This window comes from Crinia signifera, chromosome 8 (assembly GCF_055691185.1).
Source record: "Crinia signifera chromosome 8, ASM5569118v1, whole genome shotgun sequence".
Classification (NCBI taxonomy): domain Eukaryota; kingdom Metazoa; phylum Chordata; class Amphibia; order Anura; family Myobatrachidae; genus Crinia; species Crinia signifera.
In genome coordinates this window covers 164,170,224-164,190,382 of record NC_139224.1, presented here as the reverse complement: position 1 = coordinate 164,190,382, position 20,159 = coordinate 164,170,224, and the positions used below count along the sequence as shown (strand labels likewise).

Below are 20,159 nucleotides of genomic sequence, written 5' to 3'. Positions count from 1 at the left end.
CTAGAGTATATGGTACAATTTTCAGGTCAGGGTTACAAAATATAAGCATGATAAGATGCACTAACTGATGTGTCTAGTTTCAATCATGCAACGGTATGCTGGGCAGAACATTTTACCCCCTAAAGCTGTGTACACACGGGGGTGATGGGGGATGAAATCGCTGGAAATATGGTCACTGGCGACCATATTGCCAGTGATTGGAGTGCGCACCAGCGATAAATCGCCGGGTGCGCGCTCCCGTTTTTAACCCCCTTATGATCACTGGTCGCAGGAGCTTGCTCCTGCGACCAGCTGATTACCTCTGCTGCTCCCCCGGCAGAGGTTCCCTTTCATCAGCGACCATCTCTGGTCGCTGATGAAAAGGAGAAACTGAGCAATATATTACTCAGCCATATATTGCTAGCAATATATGGCTGAGCAATATATCTCCCCCCCGTGTGTACAGGGCTTTAGGAGTCGAATTTCAGAATATTGCTGCTTAGTGGGTTGCTGCTAAATAACTGTCACAGTTTCCAGACCAGCCACCAGGTGCACAGGGAGAGTTCACCAACTGTTACATTTTCCAGAGCACAATGGTGATGCATTGTAAATGTCAGTTAAACATTTTGTCTCATAACCAAACCGAAACATCTAATTACAATGAAAATATTTTTCGGCAAATCTACTACTCTTCACCTCTATGAGAGATCACTAGACTGACCGAATTAGTCCTTTGTGTGCGCTAAAAGATATATCACAAAGTGAAAGCAATGTTTGCGGGGACACTGATCTGTTTCAAATTTGCTGGAGCTGTGAAGACAGAGATTGGCGGTAGGAGCAGATAGGGACTGGGGGTGACTGTCACAGTTCAAAGCGAAAGTAAAAACTGTTACAGCTCAACGTGAAAGTAAAAACTGTCACAGCCCAAAGTGAAAGTAAAAACTGTCACAGCTCAAAGTGAAAGTACAGAAGCCATGCATATTTTGTGCAAGTTCTACCTCTTTTAGGGCCTATGATAGGCCTAGGTTGGTTTAACCAAAACTTATACTATTATGAGGTATTGTCAATGTTGTATATTTACAATCACTACAGCACTGTGCAGTGTGTAGGCCGTAAGCCTTAAGTGCAACGTAACCATGCAACTGACTCCTGCACCAGGTAAGAGACTCACAGATTTCCTAGTAGAGCAGACTCATTTCATACGTCCAATCCCATGTTGACACTGGAAAACAGGGACTGTAAAACTGGGATATATCCCGGCACGTCACTGTTGATGGGTGTGGAACAGACCGGTGAATCCTGAAATGAATGACTTCTCTTACCTATTTTCGCATAGTTTTCATCTAGAAGATCCTCAAGTCCAATCTCCTTCCAGAAGCTGTCGTCCCATCCTCTGTCCGGCGAATACGTCCACTTACAGACCAACGTACACAAAGACCTGTCAGGAAGACAATGTATCACATCTGTTACAGTATCTACATGTAGTGGGCGGCTGGTGTCCGTGCTAGCGGTACACATCTATTTGCATAGCGAGCACATTAATTCGCAAGGCGTGACTTTACTATAACGGGTGAAGTCTTCCTGATCGCTGGCCGCTGCGAATTCGGTCAGCAGCGATCAGTTCTGAATTACCCTCATTACCTTACATGCCAGACACTAACGTCTCATTCATGTCCCTTTTACACATAACAAATCAGATGGCTCAGCAGAGATCAGGTCTGAATTACCCCCATTCCCTTACATGCCAGACACTAACGTCTCATTCATGTCCCTTTTACACATAACAAATCAGATGGCTCAGCAGCGATCAGGTCTGAATTACCCCGTTACCTTACATGCCAGACACTAACGGCTCATTCATGTCCCTTTTACATATAATAACATAACAAATCAGATGGCTCAGCAGAGATCACGTCTGAATTACCCCCATTACATGCCAGACACTAACGTCTCATTCATGTCCCTTTTACATATAATAACATAACAAATCAGATGGCTCAGCAGAGATCACGTCTGAATTACCCCCATTACCTTACATGCCAGACACTAACGTCTCATTCATGTCCCTTTTACATATAACATAACAAATCAGATGGCTCAGCAGCGATCAGGTCTGAATTACCTCCATTACCTTACATGCCAGACACTAACGGCTCATTCATGTCCCTTTTACATATAACATAACAAATCAGATGGCTCAGCAGAGATCAGGTCTGAATTACCCCCATTTCATGCCAGACACTAACGTCTCATTCATGTCCCTTTTACATATAATAACATAACAAATCAGATGGCTCAGCAGCGATCAGGTCTGAATTACCCCCATTAGATGCCAGACACTAACGTCTCATTCATGTCACTTTTACATATAACATAACAAATCAGATGGCTCAGCAGAGATCAGGTCTGAATTACCCCCATTTCATGCTAGACACTAACGTCTCATTCATGTCCCTTTTACATATAATAACATAACAAATCAGATGGCTCAGCAGAGATCAGGTCTGAATTACCCCCATTACCTTACATGCCAGACACTAACGTCTCATTCATGTCCCCTTTACATATAATAACAAATCAGATGGCTCAGCCGCGATCAGGTCTGAATTACCCCCATTACCTTACATGCCACACACTAACTTCTCATTCATGTCCCTTTTACATATAATAACATAACAAATCAGATGGCTCAGCAGAGATCAGGTCTGAATTACCCCCATTACCTTACATGCCAGACACTAACGTCTCATTCATGTCCCTTTTACATATAATAACATAACAAATCAGAGGGCTCAGCAGCGATCAGGTCTGAATTACCCCCATTACCTTACATGCCAGACACTAACGTCTCATTCATGTCCCTTTTACATATAATAACATAACAAATCAGAGGGCTCAGCAGCGATCAGGTCTGAATTACCCCCATTACCTTACATGCCAGACACTAACGTCTCATTCATGTCCTTTTTACATATAATAACATAACAAATCAGAGGGCTCAGCAGCGATCAGGTCTGAATTACCCCCATTACCTTACATGCCAGACACTAACGTCTCATTCATGTCAGTTTTACATATAATAACATAACAAATCAGATGGCTCAGCAGCGATCAGGTCTGAATTACCCCCATTACCTTACATGCCAGACACTAACGTCTCATTCATGTCCCTTTTACATATAATAACATAACAAATCAGAGGGCTCAGCAGCGATCAGGTCTGAATTACCCCCATTACCTTACATGCCAGACACTAACGTCTCATTCATGTCCCTTTTACATATAATAACATAACAAATCAGATGGCTCAGCAGCGATCAGGTCTGAATTACCCCCATTACCTTACATGCCAGACACTAACGTCTCATTCATGTCCTTTTTACATATAATAACATAACAAATCAGAGGGCTCAGCAGCGATCAGGTCTGAATTACCCCCATTACCTTACATGCCAGACACTAACGTCTCATTCATGTCCCTTTTACATATAATAACATAACAAATCAGATGGCTCAGCCGCGATCAGGTCTGAATTACCCCCATTACCTTACATGCCAGACACTAACGTCTCATTCATGTCCCTTTTACATATACTAACACAACAAATCAGATGGCTCAGCAGTGTTCAGGTCTGAATTACCCCCATTACATGCCAGACACTAACGTCTCATTCATGTCCCTTTTACATATAATAACATAACAAATCAGATGGCTCAGCAGACTGTGTATAATGTGAGGAATCGCTGCGCAGACAGAACACCCGGCTCATACATGTTTCATTATTCTGAAGCGACAAATGAAGACAGAGCAGAATAAAGTCTTCACATAAAAAGGTGCTAATGGTTTTTCTCCCCCCCCCCCCTCCCCAACACACTCTCCTCCCCCCTCACCCCCATCCTCACTCCACTGAGATCTCACAAATATTTAATTGGAAATTCATAAATGAAAGATGTGTATTCAATTATGGTCATTATGAAAATGATTCTACTGTATTAATTAGGGCATGCAGATGTTTACAAATGATGATGCAAGGCCATCTTTTCACATGGGCTTAGTGGGCAGTTGCCCAAGGGCCCTGTAGTCCTAGGGGCCCAGGCCGGCTCGTTCCACCCCATCTGAAACGGGCAAACAGGGAGTCGGTGACAGCGAGGCAGAGAGTGGTGAGCAGCCCGACTGTATTCAGAGCAGGTCCACTGCTGTTTTAAATCTCATGCTGCCTTGTGAGCCAATCAGAGCTTGTGGTCAGGCAGCCGATTGGCTGAAGGGCCATGAGTGCCGATTGGCTCGTGAGCTGGCGTGAGATTTGAAATAGCCACCGACCTGCTCTGAATACAGCCGGGTTGCTCACCGCTCTCTGCCCGGTTGTCACCGCTCGTGGCTCCCCCCATAGCAAAGAGCATTTAACTGTCCTGTGGCAAAGAGCATGTAATCACCCTTGGCAATGAGCATTTCACTTCAACCTTGGCAACAAGAATTTCACTCCCCCTTGGCAGCGAGCATTTCACTCTCCCTTTGTCCGGTGCCCCCACATTCAGAGAGGATAAATATAACAGTAAGTCTGGCACCCGGAGACCAAAAAAGAAAACCGACAGACCAGGAGCTCCTGGTCTATCTGTTTTCTTCTTTGATCTCCGAGTGTCAGACTTACTATGATATATATGTGTGTGTGTGTGTTTATAGAGGCGCATTTCCAGCAACAATCACTTCATTGTTCTAATGGTGTTTGCTAATCGCGTTCGAAGACTAATGGATGATTAGAAAACCCTTGTGCAATTATGTTAACACAGCTGAAAATGGGTTTGCTCATTAAAGAAGTTATAAAACCGGCCTTCCTTTGAGCTAGTTAAGTATCTGGAGCATCGCGTTTGTAGATTCCATTATACTCTCACAATGGCCAGATAAAGAGAACTCTCATGTGAAACTCAACAGTCTATTCTTGTTCTTCGAAATAAAGGCTGCTCCATGCGAGAAATTGCCAAGAAACTAAACATTTCCTACAACGGTGTGTACTACTCCCTTCAGTGAACAGCATAAACAGGCTCTAACCAGAGTAGAAAGATAAGTACATTAGTCGCTAGTTTGAGACACAGGCACCTCACATGTCCTCAACTGGCAGATTCATTAAATAGTACCCGCAAAACGGCAAATTTACTGATTACCGAGCAGGTCTGAATCAGAACCTAAGTTGCATGCAGAGACATCTTCCTCGTTATTGAGGTACTTCTGGTATTTGTTAGGAAACCCTTAAGGATTACTGATATGCATTGCCTTAACTCTTGTCAGCGGAAAAAGAAAAAGAACATTTGCCTGTAATTCGCCGTTGGGAACGGAAGGCACTGATGTGTGCAGCGGCCGCGTCTTACACGCTGCGGTTTTAGAAATGACCAAAAATGTGCTCAAATCTCCAAAATACATCTCATCTCAGGGACAGCCAATAGCGGCTCCGAGCAAAGATACGGCCAGAGTTAAGTAGGGACATGAGACGGGGATTAATATACAGAAATCCTTCGCCACTTAGAGGAAATTTGGTTTTGAATTTGAGCCACTGTAAGTTTCCAATTATATACATACGCGCTGCCAGGGATAAAGAAATCTCTATTTTACTCAGTAACATGTGGGTGTTGATTGCAGAGCAGCGCAACCTAGAAATGTCTATCATTCCCTCAGTCCGCACGTTGTTCTCTTCTAGAACAGGACTCTGCTCTGCTCTCCAGCACAAGGCGTCATAGCCTTAGCATGCACAGACCATTAGAACAGAGCAGGATTCATGGGTTGGACCCTCCTCTTCTGCTGGAACTCTCTCCACTGTGGGCCTTATTCCGGTCTGTTCGCAGGGGCTCCGATGGTGGGCTTATGCGCAGGGTCATTTCTGTGCAGGTGCATAACCCAGGTGCGTACAGCAACGGCGAACACGGTGTTCACCGGTCAGGCCAGGCCACCATTCGCAAGGCGGGCTTTGGTGGACTAGAAAGGCCTTGTGATTCAACCAGGATAACCCTGCGTGTGTGTGCTTGATAAAGTAATTGTTTCTGCAGTACTCTGAATGACCCATAGGTGGCAGTGGTGTCAATAGGACATGAGAACATGCACCATTTGTCATACTTGTACCCGGATGGCTCACAGAACGGGATACGGTCTCTGAGTTGACAAGTATTAGGTCGACCACTATACAGTTACTTGGTTGACACATGAAATAGGTTGACGTGAATTATGCCGACATGATCAAAAGGTGGCCAAGCATTAGGTTGACATGCAAATTGTCAACATGAAAAAGGTCGACATGAGTTTTTCACGTTATTTTTTGGTCTTTCATATTTTACTATCAAAGTGGGCATAGGGGGAGAATATAATAGTGCCCGAAGCATTGCCAGCAAGGGGACGTGGTACTTATATGGTGTCCATGTCGACTTTAAGTTGACATAAACAACAAAACATATGAAAAACGAATGCTGTGGGCCCTGTGACCCGTACCCCACAGAACACGTTTAGGTCAACAGTCAATAGGTTGACACTACATGGTTAAAATACATATGGTCAACATGTTCAAAAGGCCAACACAGGCAATAAGTGAATATGGCAATGGTAGACGCATGGAAAGTTTGGCGTCAGTTTCCCACAATTTTTTTCATAAAAAAAAAAATCATTTTACCATACACGTAGACATCCCGAAGCATGTAAGGGAAGGGGGTACACTATTTGTGGTCCACGACTCATGGTTCATATGTCAACTTTTTCCATGTCGACCTTTTGAGGCTGATCTCTAGACTGTTGACCTACACATCGTCGAATGATTCCCCAGTGTGTGCAGTCTGTACGTAACCCAGGACCTACTCAGCGGCTGTGATAGAATCAGGCTGATCGGGGGCGGAGCTGACGTCACATGACTTCCCCTCACACATCTGGCCACGCCTGCGTATTACCTGACACTCCCAGATAACAGCCACTCACCATGTAATGATTCCCCAGTGTGTGCAGTCTGTGTGTAGCCCAGGACTTACTCAGCGGCTGTGATAGAGTCAGGCTGATCGGGGGCGGAGCTGACATCACATGACTTCCCCTCACACACCTGGCCATGCCTGCGTATTACCTGACACTCCCAGATAACAGCCGCTCACCATGTACTGATTCCCCAGTGTGCGCAGTCTGTGCGTAGCCCAGGACTAACTCAGCGGCTGTGATAGAATCAGGCTGATCGGGGGCGGAGCTGACATCACATGACTTCCCCTCACACATCTGGCCACGCCTGCGTATTCCCTGACACTCCCAGATAACAGCCGCTCACCATGTAATGATTCCCCAGTGTGTGCAGTGTGTGTAGCCCAGGACTTACTCAGCGGCTGTGATAGAATCAGGCTGATCGGGGGCGGAGCTGATGTCACATGACTTCCCTCCCAACACCTGGCCACGCCTACATTTCCCCTGCCACTCCCAAAAAATGGCCGGTTAAAACCCACAAATGCTCACTGCCTAACAATGAACTTTTGTATGGGCAGCGATTAAAAAAGGACGCAGGATGGCCCCGCCCATGCGCACGTCGATTATCACCCAGAATGCAAATTTGCAGCCTAGCACTCAGGTCTGAATAAACCCCAAAGTACCAGCCAACCACCATGTTACAGGCTGGGTTTGAAAAATGACCGTTAGGAGCTCGCTGTTTAGGACTTTCCACTTTATCATTCTATAAGGCTCAGTACAAACTTGTGAGATTGGAATGACTTTGTTCGGACGTTGCGCTGCGTTGGAATTATTGACAGAAAACACAGAATAAAGCAGAATAAATGGATATTCTAGAAGAAGATATCGTACTTTTAAACTTGTGTTACAGTGAGTGAGAATAGATTCTGGACAGGATTGCTGATCAGCCTTCCTCAGGTGTCCGTATTTACATACGCCAGGTATCAGGTGACCTGTGACAGACAGCGGCTGTGAGAATTACCAGGGCGCCTCTGATGTGCTGTGTAAAGTATCTCACCCCTTGATTTGTGATCTTTGTTACAAGCACCTGACAAGCTGCACCGACAGATCTTGCTGGTGGAAAGGTCAGGGGGTGGCAAAATGATATTACTGTGTTGAGAGTAGGAAGAATCGCCTTTGAAGTTTGAGCTGGGATATTTACAGTGTCCTTAATGAGTTGATAAATATCTCTCCCCATTATGGCGTGAGAGACGAATAAATCCTACAAGTTTCCCTATATCACAGCAGCTTCTGTGCTTCCAAAACTCACATATACATTTGTATAAGTGTCAGGAACTTGTTAGAACAGAAGATACTGTGCAAGATCTGTACATTCGAACAGCCTCCGGGCAGTGGCGGGCTATGTAGGCAGTTGCCTGGGGCCGGGGTCAGTAAGGGGCTCTCCCCATTCACAATGTTCCTATGGACTTGGGGAGAAGTTCTTGTATCTCACTGATTTTACTTTGAGCATAAGTCTTGTGGTGGTTATTATTAAGTCAGCAATAGTGGATAATACAAAGCACTGAAGATTCACTTTCAGTTACTTGTCATTTTGTTTTTCTGCTCCGTGTCTGCTCACTAAATATTCTCGCCCTTCTACCCCCATGCAAACTGAGGTGCATATTGTGCTTGAAACTCCTTGCTGTAAGTGGGGCAAGATATGGCGAGGGAGTAAGCGTACAGAAAAGCCCCATACACACTACCCAATCCCCACCAACACCGATATCAGTGGCGGTGGAGACCCGGCGGTGGCAGCGGAGACTCAATTGCTGATGGGCAGGGAGGGAGCGAAGGGGGAGTGGGAACTATGCTGCAGCACGGCCCTCGTTAACAATTTCCTCCCTCCTCTGTACATGTTCGAACGAGGGAGGAGGTCCTTCACAATATGTGGGAGAGCTCATCGTTAACGATGTTGACCAGTGAGGGAAGGCGGCAGTGAGCCGGCAGGAAGGCAGGCAAAGATCGTTAACCACTGGCGACAAGCATTAACCCCGGCAACAATTTAAAATGAATGAAAAGCCTTATGGGACAGTGTGTGCAATACCTCCCAACTGTCCTGATTTTCACAGGCGAGTCCTGTCTTTTGGGCGCTATCCTGCATCCCACCAGGGTCCGGCAGTGTCTTGCGGTGGAGCAGCGGTAAATAGACGGAGTGCACATGCGCACAGTGTCTATTCAGACAGGCTGGGGGCATGGCCCGCAGCTCTCAGAGCGCTGGCTATGCCCCCATAGCTTATAAAATGGGGGATGGGGGATGTGGCCTCACAGGAGTACCACGATAGTAGGTCATGCAGGGTTTGGGAGGTACTGTATGTATGCAGCATATTGGACATTGCAGTGTGTGGCATTGCGGTGTGTGTGCAATAATGTATCAGGGGCATTACAGTGTGTGGCATAATGTGTAAAGGACATTTTTTTTTATTAGACAGATTTTTTTTTTTAAATAGCGCTTCAGGCGGTTTATATTTCCTCGAGTAGCTCATGCCCCAAAAAAGGTTGGAGACCTCTGCTCTAGTGTATGGGGCTTTCTAAGAATGAGCCCCATGCTGACCACAAGAAAGGTGCACGTGCATGACCGTGGGTCAAAATATGAAAGGATGGTTTCTGATTGGCTGAATACAGGGATGCTGACAGCCCTGCCGGGCCTTAATACTAGGAGAGGGTGTGGCCAACTCAGGCAGAGAGCCTTCCCAGTTCCTTAAATGAGTCGTACTGATCTGGATTACATATTAATTAACCATTTCCCCGCTATTTGCTGGTTGTTTACTTTACTTTAATCCCATTTTGTGAAAAAAGTCCACTTTTACAGTAATGAACTGTGCCAATGTATGTCAGATGTTCCTTATTACTCCATGTTGTACACAGAGCCAATGTGACGTCTCAGTTCTGCTATAAATTCAATCCAACTAATCTCTGTACCAAACCAATTCTAGCTACGTGACCCAATTACTATCCATATTATAAATCCAGAGGTAGGCTTTAACAGCAGAGCCGGAGGCGTGGCCATCTGAGAGGGTGCGTGGCATAACTGAAAGGGTGTGGTCTCACACTGCAGCAGCTGGCTCCTATCACTGCAGAACAGCCGGCAGCAGGGGCGGATCCAGGATAAAATGACAGGGGGGGCACCGTGATAAAAAAGTGTTTGGGTGGGGGAGGGGCGGTGTTAGTGGTGCCAGTGTACATGCTAAGAGAGCGGCAGGAGAGGGTGGGAATGGAATTAAAAATAGGCCCTGGCATTTAAAGTACGCAGGCCCACCATGGCGACAAAAGTGAAGGATGTAGTTGTGCGCACTCCAAAGGCGCGCTCCGGAAAAGGGTGTGTGGCCACTCAACAGGGGGCGTGTCAACACCATATACAACTTCTACACATTATGCAACAAAATACTAGACCCTATTATACTTGCCCCTTACACATGATGCCAAATGGAATGAGCCAAAATTGACATAATGCCACATGGATTGAGCCAAAATTCAAATAATGCCACATGGATTGTGTCAAAATTCACATAATGCCACATGGATTGAGCCAAAATTTACATAATAACACACACGGATTGAGCCAAAATTCACATAATGCCAAATGGATTGTGTCAAAATTCACATAATGCCACACGGATTGAGCCAAATGCATAAAATGCCATAAGGATTGAGCCAAAATTCACATAATGCCACATGGATTGAGCCAAAATTCACATAATGCCACATGGATTGAGCCAAAATTCACATAATGCCACACGGATTGTGAAAAAATTCACATAATGCCACATGGATTGAACCAAAATTCACATAATGCCACATGGATTGAGCCAAAATTCACATAATGCCACACGGATTGAGAAAAAATTCACATAATGCCACATGGATTGAGCCAGAATTCACATAATGCCACACAGATTAAGCCAAAATTCACAATACACTTCATAAACAGGGACATTGTCCACCAAAGGCTCGCATTAAACATTTACACCATAATGTCCATTACACGTTAAATTACACGCCATTATGTCCATTATGTGTTATGCCAAACACCATAATGCCTATTAAAAATTATGCTACATAAGTGCTGCTTCTCTACATGCTCATTGCCAGAGGTTCCATGCTTGTTGCCATGTGGGATTACATGCTCATTGCCAAGGGGGAATACATGCTCGTGGTAAATGGGGAACAGCCGCCGCCAGGCAGAAGTGATAGCCACTGACAGTGGCAGAGCCTGGCTGTATTCAGAGTACTGCAGGTCCCGGCTATTTGAAATAATACCCCTTTCACACCAGAAAATGCATTCCCAGGTTGGCCCCTTTTACACCAGCCTAGTCCCTGCATTTTCTGGTGTGAGGGGGAGAGAAAACCACCCCTCCCCCCTTTAACCAGTTATCTCATTTAACCGGCTATATCTTCGGAACCAACTGACCCATTTACATGAGACAAGTATTAAATTGAAGAACTTTTAATCGGGCTTTGAATGATTTTGGTCCAGTGAAACTGGAACGTTTGGTTCCAGAGTAATCTGCCCTCAAAGAACATGAACAGCTATGAAATTACATTTCAAAAATAAAAAAATCAGTTTACACGCAATATCTCTGGAACCGATTGACCGATTTGGACCATCCTGATATCATATTGAAGGCCCAGCGATTTGGAATTGAATAAAATCAACCACAAGCTTCTGTGATGCCAGGGCGGGAACTGGCAGCCGTCGGAACCGGGTGGGGGTCGGAATTGACGGGTCCCATATTATCCTATGGGGAAAAAACGTTACAGGTTTGCCAGGCGATATCTCCGGTTCCCGGGGGGCTAGAGACACGGGGCTGGGCTCGTTGGAAAGCCCTGGTCCTCAGCTACAAAATAAATGACAGGGGGGGCACGTGCCCGGGTGCCCCCCCCCTGAATCCGCCACTGGCCGGCAGGTTGGTGTTACCCCTTCCTCCACAAACCTATGCAGGTTGGCATAAGTGCACGACATGGCCGAAACTGAATTTGCGCCACACATCGGACATTTGCGCTCTCTATATACCCCCTTTGTGTCTTACTCTAGCACAGAAGGAAACAGACTGTACTGTACTGTAAAAGGTTATTTGTTTCCTGCTGATTTCAGTCTTCCATCCTGGCTGCAAGGTGAACAGTCCTCAGATGAAGCAGATTTTAGTTTGAGATCCTGATGAAGTGTTAGAAAGTTCTGCAAACTCTCCTGTTATGTTACTGGCAAAATAAACCCTGTACAACATATTCAGGAATATTCTGTTTGGAAGAAAGACAATAGTACATACTGTTTGCAACTCAATAAAAAAATAGTGTGAAATTTAGTTACGGGACTATGAAGCGCTGTAAAAAATCACTTCGTACCATATTGTGAAATACTGAGAATTATATTTTATGTCTTTTCATTTTTTTTTTTTTTTATAAATGAGAAGTGAGGCCAGTTGTGCGGACTTGTGGATTTCCGACAGTACTTTCTGTCATTGTTCTCAGAGAGGATTATGGACCTAATTCTGTTCCGTTTGCACGGGGACCAATGTTTGGCGCATGCAGCCACATTTTTGCGCTTATGCATATGCTGGGTGCGTGTGGATACGGCAAAGAGACTGTTTGCTGGGTGCACACAGCGAAGGCTGCGGCCGGGGGGGGGGGGGGGGGGGGGCGTGGGGCGGCGGCGGATAGTCATGCCCATTAGAACGCCCAGCGTTTCATGGCCGTTCCGATGTAAACGCTGGGTGTTCCCATGGTAATCAGGCCGTGACGTCGGTGCCGGGGGCAGACAACTGAAATCACCGGATGGCATTTACTGTACTATTGCAGGTATTTAAGAAAAAAATGGTACTTGTTTCCTAGCACAGCGCCCGATTTTACTACATACGCAAACGTAGTGAAATCGCATCGCATCGCATGACATTATGTTACATGTATTACGCGTGCGCTCCCCACGCTTCGGGGTCACCGCACTATATAAAATAAACTCCACGCCGACGTGGATAGCGGGGGTATGAAAAGGTCGGACGGACACGTTCCGCCGCCCCTCGCTGCGCTCGCCACGCTTCAGGCTGACGTGGATAGTGTGTGTGTGTGTGTGTGTGGGGGGGGGGGGCAAAATAAATTACATTATATGTCATTTAATGGTGTAGCACATTCAATGCCATTATTGTATGTGCAATTTTACTATTAAAAAGATAGGGTGCGATAAAAAATCGCATCCCATTGCATCGCATGCCATACAATAATGGCATGCGATGCGATGGGATGCGATTTTTTATCGCACCCTATCTTTGTAATGTATTCACTGATAGAGAGCAGTCAATACATTACATACAAAAATCGCATCGCATCACATGCCATACAATATGGCATGCGATGCGATTTCACTACTCTGAATAGCCCACTACGCAAATGCCGTAGTGGGCGCCGTGCTAGGAAACAAGTACCGAAAAAATATTATGGGGTCTATTTACTCACATTTGAGCCCCGAAAAGTGTCTTCTTCAGGGTTAATCCTCCCGCTGGGACAGCCCAGTCCCGTGATGAGTGAGATGAGCTCCTGTTATTGCTATACTGCTGAATGTAGACCCGGTATACCTCTTATGCGGCATGGGACAGCGAAATGCGTCAACTGAACTGATACTCTGTTCCACATCCTGGGACTAGTATGAATCAATATTGGTGTTTATTTACCAAGATGGGAGTTATGGGCATCCAATCGGAATCTACTTCGTATTTATAATATATAGCACATTCTAGCAGATAATAGATAGTATCTTTTTGGTTGCCCATAGCAACAGCCCATCTGCAAAAGAACCCTATCTTAGTAAATAAACGGTCATTCCCTGAATTGACCTGTTGGGGGCGTGCTGCATGCCCAATAGGACGATGGCGTGAATTTTTAATGCGACAGGCAATGATACATTGCATCATGGCTGTACAGTATGTGCAGATGGCGCTACTGTATGTATCATGCTGACGCAGTGTGTCGTCACTGGAACCCCGCAGCGTGTTGTCACTGGTAACACACACCTTTAAGTGTGTATCAAAACTTGGCAAAGCAAGCACTTTAGGTTTCATCCTTAGCAACCAGTAAGATCCAAGCTATCATTGATCTTGTACATTCTATAAAGTGATTGCAAGAATCTGATTGGTTGCTATGGGCAACACTGTCAAGGTGTGATAACGCATCAGCCAATGTCAGGTTACAGGCTGGGTTTGAAAGCTGGGAGCTGATTGGCTGTTGCTTTAACAACTTTATCACTTCACCAAGCTTAATACATCTGCCCCTGTATGTCCTATCCCATGATGACGGGCAGGGATTCTGACCAGAGACACTCTTTGTGCATCCTCTACATCAGGGATGGGAAACCTTCGGCCCTACAGCTGTTGTTGAACTACACATCCCAGCATGCCCTGGTAGAGTTTTGCTATTTGGCCATGCTAAAACTGTTGCAGGGCATTCTGGGATGTGTAGTTTAACAACATCTGGAGGGCCGAAGGTTCCCCATCCCTGCTCTACATTGAGGAAAACATAAAGTGCTGTGAACAACACAACACAGTAAAAAAACGAGACCTTGATTTAAGCTCATTTCCCGTTATCATTTCTCTTAAATAGAGGGAGACCGCAGGCCGCTCTCAGGTTCCATCTCTATTACAGGCCAACATGAACAGCCTCAAGTGAGCTGCAGTGAGGAGGAGGAGGAGGAGGAGGAGGAGGAGGAGGAGTGTCTGAGACCAGGAAGGCTGCTCAGATTACCCAGTTTCACATGCTATCGAAACTCGTCCTGAAAACACTTCCCACAGAACCTTGTTTAATTGTTTATCAAGTAGCCTTTGCTTTGTCAAATTAAGACTCATTGCCGTGGCTTAGTGGGACTCTGATTTGAAAATGACTTCATCCTTGGCTCGCGCGGCAGTGCTCGTGGCCGCCAGCCAGTAATAGATCTGCAGCCTCTGCTCCGTGCCCTGTCTGGCTGGAGGCTGCACTACAGCAAACACACACACAGTGTACACAGACGAGCAGGCCTCGGGGACACTATTTCATATTATATTGTTGTGGTCTATAAATGGCACCGAGACTGTTGTCGCAGGTTACAAAACTGAAAATTGGCGTACCCCAGCGCAGATGATGGTTTGCAACATAATGCCCCTATGTTGAGCGGAGGTCCTTGATAAGTTGTGGTAACACTGCTTGTGTATTATGCACAGATACATAAGGCCGCTTAGTGCAGGACAGAAGGGTGACGAGGCGCGGGAGGGGACTACTCCCATTTAGGGACAGATTTATCTAGCTTCAAAAGGCATGAATTGGAGAGTGATAAAAAACCAGCCAATCAGCTCCTAGCTGTCATCCAACCTGTCACAAGATCAGCCAGTAAGTGAGCAATGACACACGGAACAGGGCTATACATTTTACTTAGGCCGTGGAGACTATTGTTATTAATAAAACAAACCTGCTTCGCCTTTTGTTATTTATTTATTAACAGTTTCTTATATATATTGCACACATTTTCCGCAGCGCTTTACAGAGAATATTTGTTCATATTAGTCCCTGCCTCAGTTTAGCCTACAAAGAGTGAAGTGAGTGGAGAGGTTGCCCATGGAAACCAATCAGCTGATACACATAAATGTATACATTGCACTCGGTGAATGTTACTTCAAAGCTGATTGTATTAGTTGCTGCTAGAGTACAGCAACAGCTCCAGGCTCAGGATTACTTGAACAAATTATGCTGGGGAGACAGCAGGTGGCGCTGCATTTTAAAAATGTTCCTGTCCAGAAGTCTTTGTTGTACTCTCTTGTAGATTCTTGCTTGTTAATTATGTTAGTTTATGCTATAAGATTTCACATGTACTAGTTCCAGTAAATTGTATCCCACAACCATTCACTGTGTTTCTGCTTGAACAAAGAAGACTACTCTGTAATAATTGCAACCAGGGATTATCTTAATATGTGTCTTCAAACTTGCCAGTATCCAGTTGCTAGGTCTACAATCAAAGGTCAATAGCAAAATGTTGACACGCAAAAGCCCGAAATTGACATCCAAAAAGGTCAACATTGTCAAAAGATCAACACAAGCAATGTTCCGACATGAAAAAAAAGTTGACATATGAAAAAAGTCAACATGGCTTTTTCACCTTTTTCATAGTAATTCACGTTGTCTTTGACTGAAAAAGGCAAAATTGAAGCGAGACACGCAAGGGTACACTAATTGGGGCTCCATGTTGACCCTGGCACAAATTATTTTACATGTCGACCTTTTGCCAATATTGCCCTATTGACTGTCTACCTATACACTGTACATATTTCCACCCGCACCGAAACTTGCCATACACCTAGGGGATAGGGTTAGCCCATGCAGGGGCGCAGACAGGTCGGCCGGGACCCGGTAAAATGGAGGGGGCAAGGCCCACTTGGCCAGGGCAGGGCCTCTGGTAGGGGGTGTGGCTACGCGTTAATGGAAAAAAAGATAAACAAGAGGGACAGAGAGAGGACAGGCTGCGGCTGCAGCTGTCCCTCTCCCCAACTCAGCACGCGGCACTGTGCATGTACTGAGCTGGAGAGAGAGGCTGTGCTGCGGTGGCATCCTGCCATCTCTCTCCCCACTGCAACAGGGGAGCTGGACCCGGGCTCCTCCAGCAGACTCGAGCCCAGGCAAAAAGTACCCGCTCCCCCCTCTCAACGCGGCTGGGCCCATACATGAGCAGGGCCTACAGTACCTAATTGCAGTGTCTATTATTCTTGTATAGAGGCTCTTTTGAGAACACAAAGCGAAAGGGTTAAGCGGGGGGATAGCTGCACTTTTAATAAAATACGGGTTTGGGACTAAGCTTTCATTTACGCGCAAGTTCTTTATTTTCTTTTATTTTTTTTTATTAAAGTGTCTGTTTAGTTTTAATTTTAACATTTTTTACATCGCCCTAGTTTTATAGATTCTTTTTCCCTTGGTGAAATAAATGTTGCTCTTGGCTGAGAACATTAAAGGTTGTTGAGTATAAATCAAATCTCACAAGTTTAACCTCCTACAACGACTTGGAGAAATGACAAGAACACGTGAAAAATTAATCAACTCCGAAATTCCTCGGTAGAAATCTACCTTGAGAAAGGAAAAAAAAAAGATTCATCAGGTCCTCGATTCGGGACGGTTGTCATAATAGCCATAATTTGATTAAGGTTGCTGAAGGAAAGAAAGGCTGAATGGAGACGTTAGAGGTATGAGGTTTTATTAATGCCTCCTCACATCTGTTATAAGGAGAGACCCCACCACCTCCTGTTTCCATGCTACTAATCTCTTAGCTTTTGGTGATACATGTGGTAAGAGTTTCAGGAGAATCAAGAGAATGATAAATTAAGATTTAGCTCAGAGTTTTTAGAAGAGATTATGGAGGTCATTCTGGTTGGCTCGTAACGCCGTGTAACGCTGCCTGCTGGACTTACGAATGCCTGCCCCCCTGCTGCGCGGTGAATGTACCCGCAACACTGCGCATTCACTGGGTAGCGTGTGGGCGCAAAATATTTCAGTGGTCGCGAGAGCGCAAGGGGCTTCATTGAGTTTATCCCCCTGTCGGAGTACCAGCAGCTGGGATTACGATGTTGGTATACTTAGTGTTCATTCTAGCACCCGCTATCTTTGAAAACCCATGCAGTTCCTCTTCCCTGCCTGGAGTGTCGCTGTCTGCTGCAGTGCTTCTAGCGCAGTGTGGTCTGTATATCAGCACTGATATGCAAACCAGACCTGTGCTAGAAACACCACAGCAGACAGCGACACCCCAGGCAGGGAACAGGAACTGCATGGGATTTCAAAGATGGAGGGTGCTAGAATGAACACTGACAGTCAGAATCGCTGTACCACACCCGACTAGTACACAATAATACTGTATAAAAACAAGCTGATTTTTATTATGAGTACACAATGAATTTGACATACATTATAAACACTACAATGAGTAACAATGTACCTCGTTAGCGCACCGGTCGCTTTCCAGGTTAAGAAATCTGGCAGATCAAAGAAGTGTCCGGCCCGGTCCCAGCATTCCTGACGCAAGTTCTTCAAATGAAGACAAGAGGACACGAATTAACTCAAATCCAAATACCAGCACACACACTGCAGAGATTATTGCAGCAGATTGCAGCTTTGTGTTTGTCTGTGGTTCTCTGACGCTAGTGCGCTGCTATCTGCACTTGTGATTAGGGATGGCCATCATTGCAGTTGCCATCGATGGCCAAAGTTCAACTGGTCATCGATGGTGGCATACTATGCAATGGATGACCATTGATGATTTTACCCATTTTCTTTGACTGATTGGCCTTTGGGCCAATTAGATCCTGGGGCCGCAGCTTCACGGGTTGCCAGGGGCGGAGCTATACTCATCTGGTTCTCCCCCATTAATGGCAAAACTATTCTACCTCGCCCATAAACCATCGATGATTAGGAATCATCGATGGTTGACGGCCATAGATGCCTGCCGGTCATCTATATGTTTGCACGAGTGAAATCACAATGGTACAAAGAACTGCTGAGAACCAGTGTAATACCGGCGTGCGCTTAGCGCACTTTTGTGATCAATAATAGATGCAGCCCACACGGTCTCACCTTCTCGGAGACTTTGTACTGTATGGAGACATATGGGGGCATACTGTATGTAATAGGGTCAGACTCATTTTTGTTAAAGCAGCAATCATTTATTAGGCAAAACTATGCCAACTGTGCCTTGAAGATGATTGCCGCTTTAAAAACATCTGAGATCGGCCGACATTGGTCTTGCTCCCAGATAATTGTTGTGTGTACCCAGGCTTAGAGGGAATACGGTCATTACATCGACCACTGAAGGTGGACGGGGCTTAGGTCTACGTCTGAAATAAGTTAAAATGGCTACGGTTGACAGGATCCGAAGGTCGGCACAAGCATTAGGTCAACAATGGGAAGGTCCACCGTTAAAAAGGTCGACATGAGGTTTTAACTGTGTTTTTTTTTTGGAGCCGACGTGTTCCAACAGCGGGTATTTCATACCCGACCATCCACTACGGCGTGGTGGGAGAATAAAGTGTGCCAAGCGCAGCGAGGCACCGCGCCCGAAGCAAGGGGAGCGCAGCATGGGGGCATATGTCCCATCCGGACAAAAAAACCCCATGAAGAACGCATGTTGACCTGTCGACAGTCGACCAATGGTATTCCCTGTTGTTTTCACTGACTGGCCCTTGAGCCAATAAGAACCTGGAGGTGGGGCTTTGCAGGTCCCGGGGGGCGGAGCTGTGCCCTGGGTTCAGCTCCTTGTAGGAACCATACGGTGGTTATGTACTGTCTATGGCGGGAAACCATCTGGTTCCCCTCCATCAGCGGCAAAGGTATGCAGCATCGGCCAGAAACCATCGATGTACATGAAACATCGACAGCCGATGACCACCCTTAACCCTTTGGAGTGCCGAGGGAATTTGTCAAAATAGGTGTAAAAATTGCCAAGCAAACCTATTTTATTAACCCTTTGGGGTCGATCCTGTTAACACCGAAGGGTGCGAGTTCTCGGTCGGGTGGAGTTTTAACGCTGGAAACGGCACCCGAATTAACCCTAACTTGCACCCTTCGCAGGGCCGAATTAACTGAAAATCGCTCGCACCCCTATGGAGGTACGAGAACTTTTCAGCGAATTCGGCCCGCCGTAAAGTGCGCCCGGTGTGGTGACAATTCGCAAACACCGGGCGCATCCGCACCCTTCGAGTGTAATAGGATCGACCCCTTTGAGTGCCAAAGTTGCTGTGAGAGATCCTCAAAATAGCCGCTAAAAATGCCAGCGCCGCTCACAGCGTCATTCTGGCACCGCCCATGCTATATATAGCAGGAGGCGGGGCAATGCAGCATCCTCGAGTCTCCTCTTGGTCTGCTCACTTGTGCTCGGTAAGTGGGTTGCCGAGAGGGGGAAAGGAGGGGGGGGGGGGGTGGGGGTGGTAGGAGGAGGAAACAAGGAACTGGTGATTACATTTGGTGAGGGCATACATATTTATCTGTTCCGTATCATCATCAATTTTCAAAAAGCATTCAGCAGAGGGGAACTCGGCACCATATATATATATATATATATATATATATATATATATATATATATATATATTAGGATGATGGAACGGGTGTTGGGTGCATAAATCTCTCTGTATTCGTCCACATGCGCTGAATGTGGCCCTTCTGCTCTGTGTAACTGGAATACCCCTGTATAGAGGAGGCTTCTCCACACATTATAAGAGTTGAGAATGGACTTTGCCGA

General features: G+C 45.8%; 1 protein-coding gene across 7 annotated transcripts in view; it reads right to left on the bottom strand.

Annotated features, from left to right (window-relative positions):
* Window positions 1-20,159, bottom strand: part of FGGY (FGGY carbohydrate kinase domain containing) — a 208,090-nt gene that overhangs the window by 91,971 nt on the left and 95,960 nt on the right. For all 7 annotated transcript variants that reach the window (XM_083157627.1, XM_083157622.1, XM_083157620.1 and 4 more), the window contains 2 exons: window positions 17,862-17,950; window positions 1,302-1,417 (listed from right to left, as the gene is read on the bottom strand). In XM_083157627.1, the coding sequence (XP_083013753.1) occupies window positions 1,302-1,417; window positions 17,862-17,950 (205 nt within the window). The remainder of the gene's footprint in view (window positions 1-1,301; window positions 1,418-17,861; window positions 17,951-20,159) is intronic.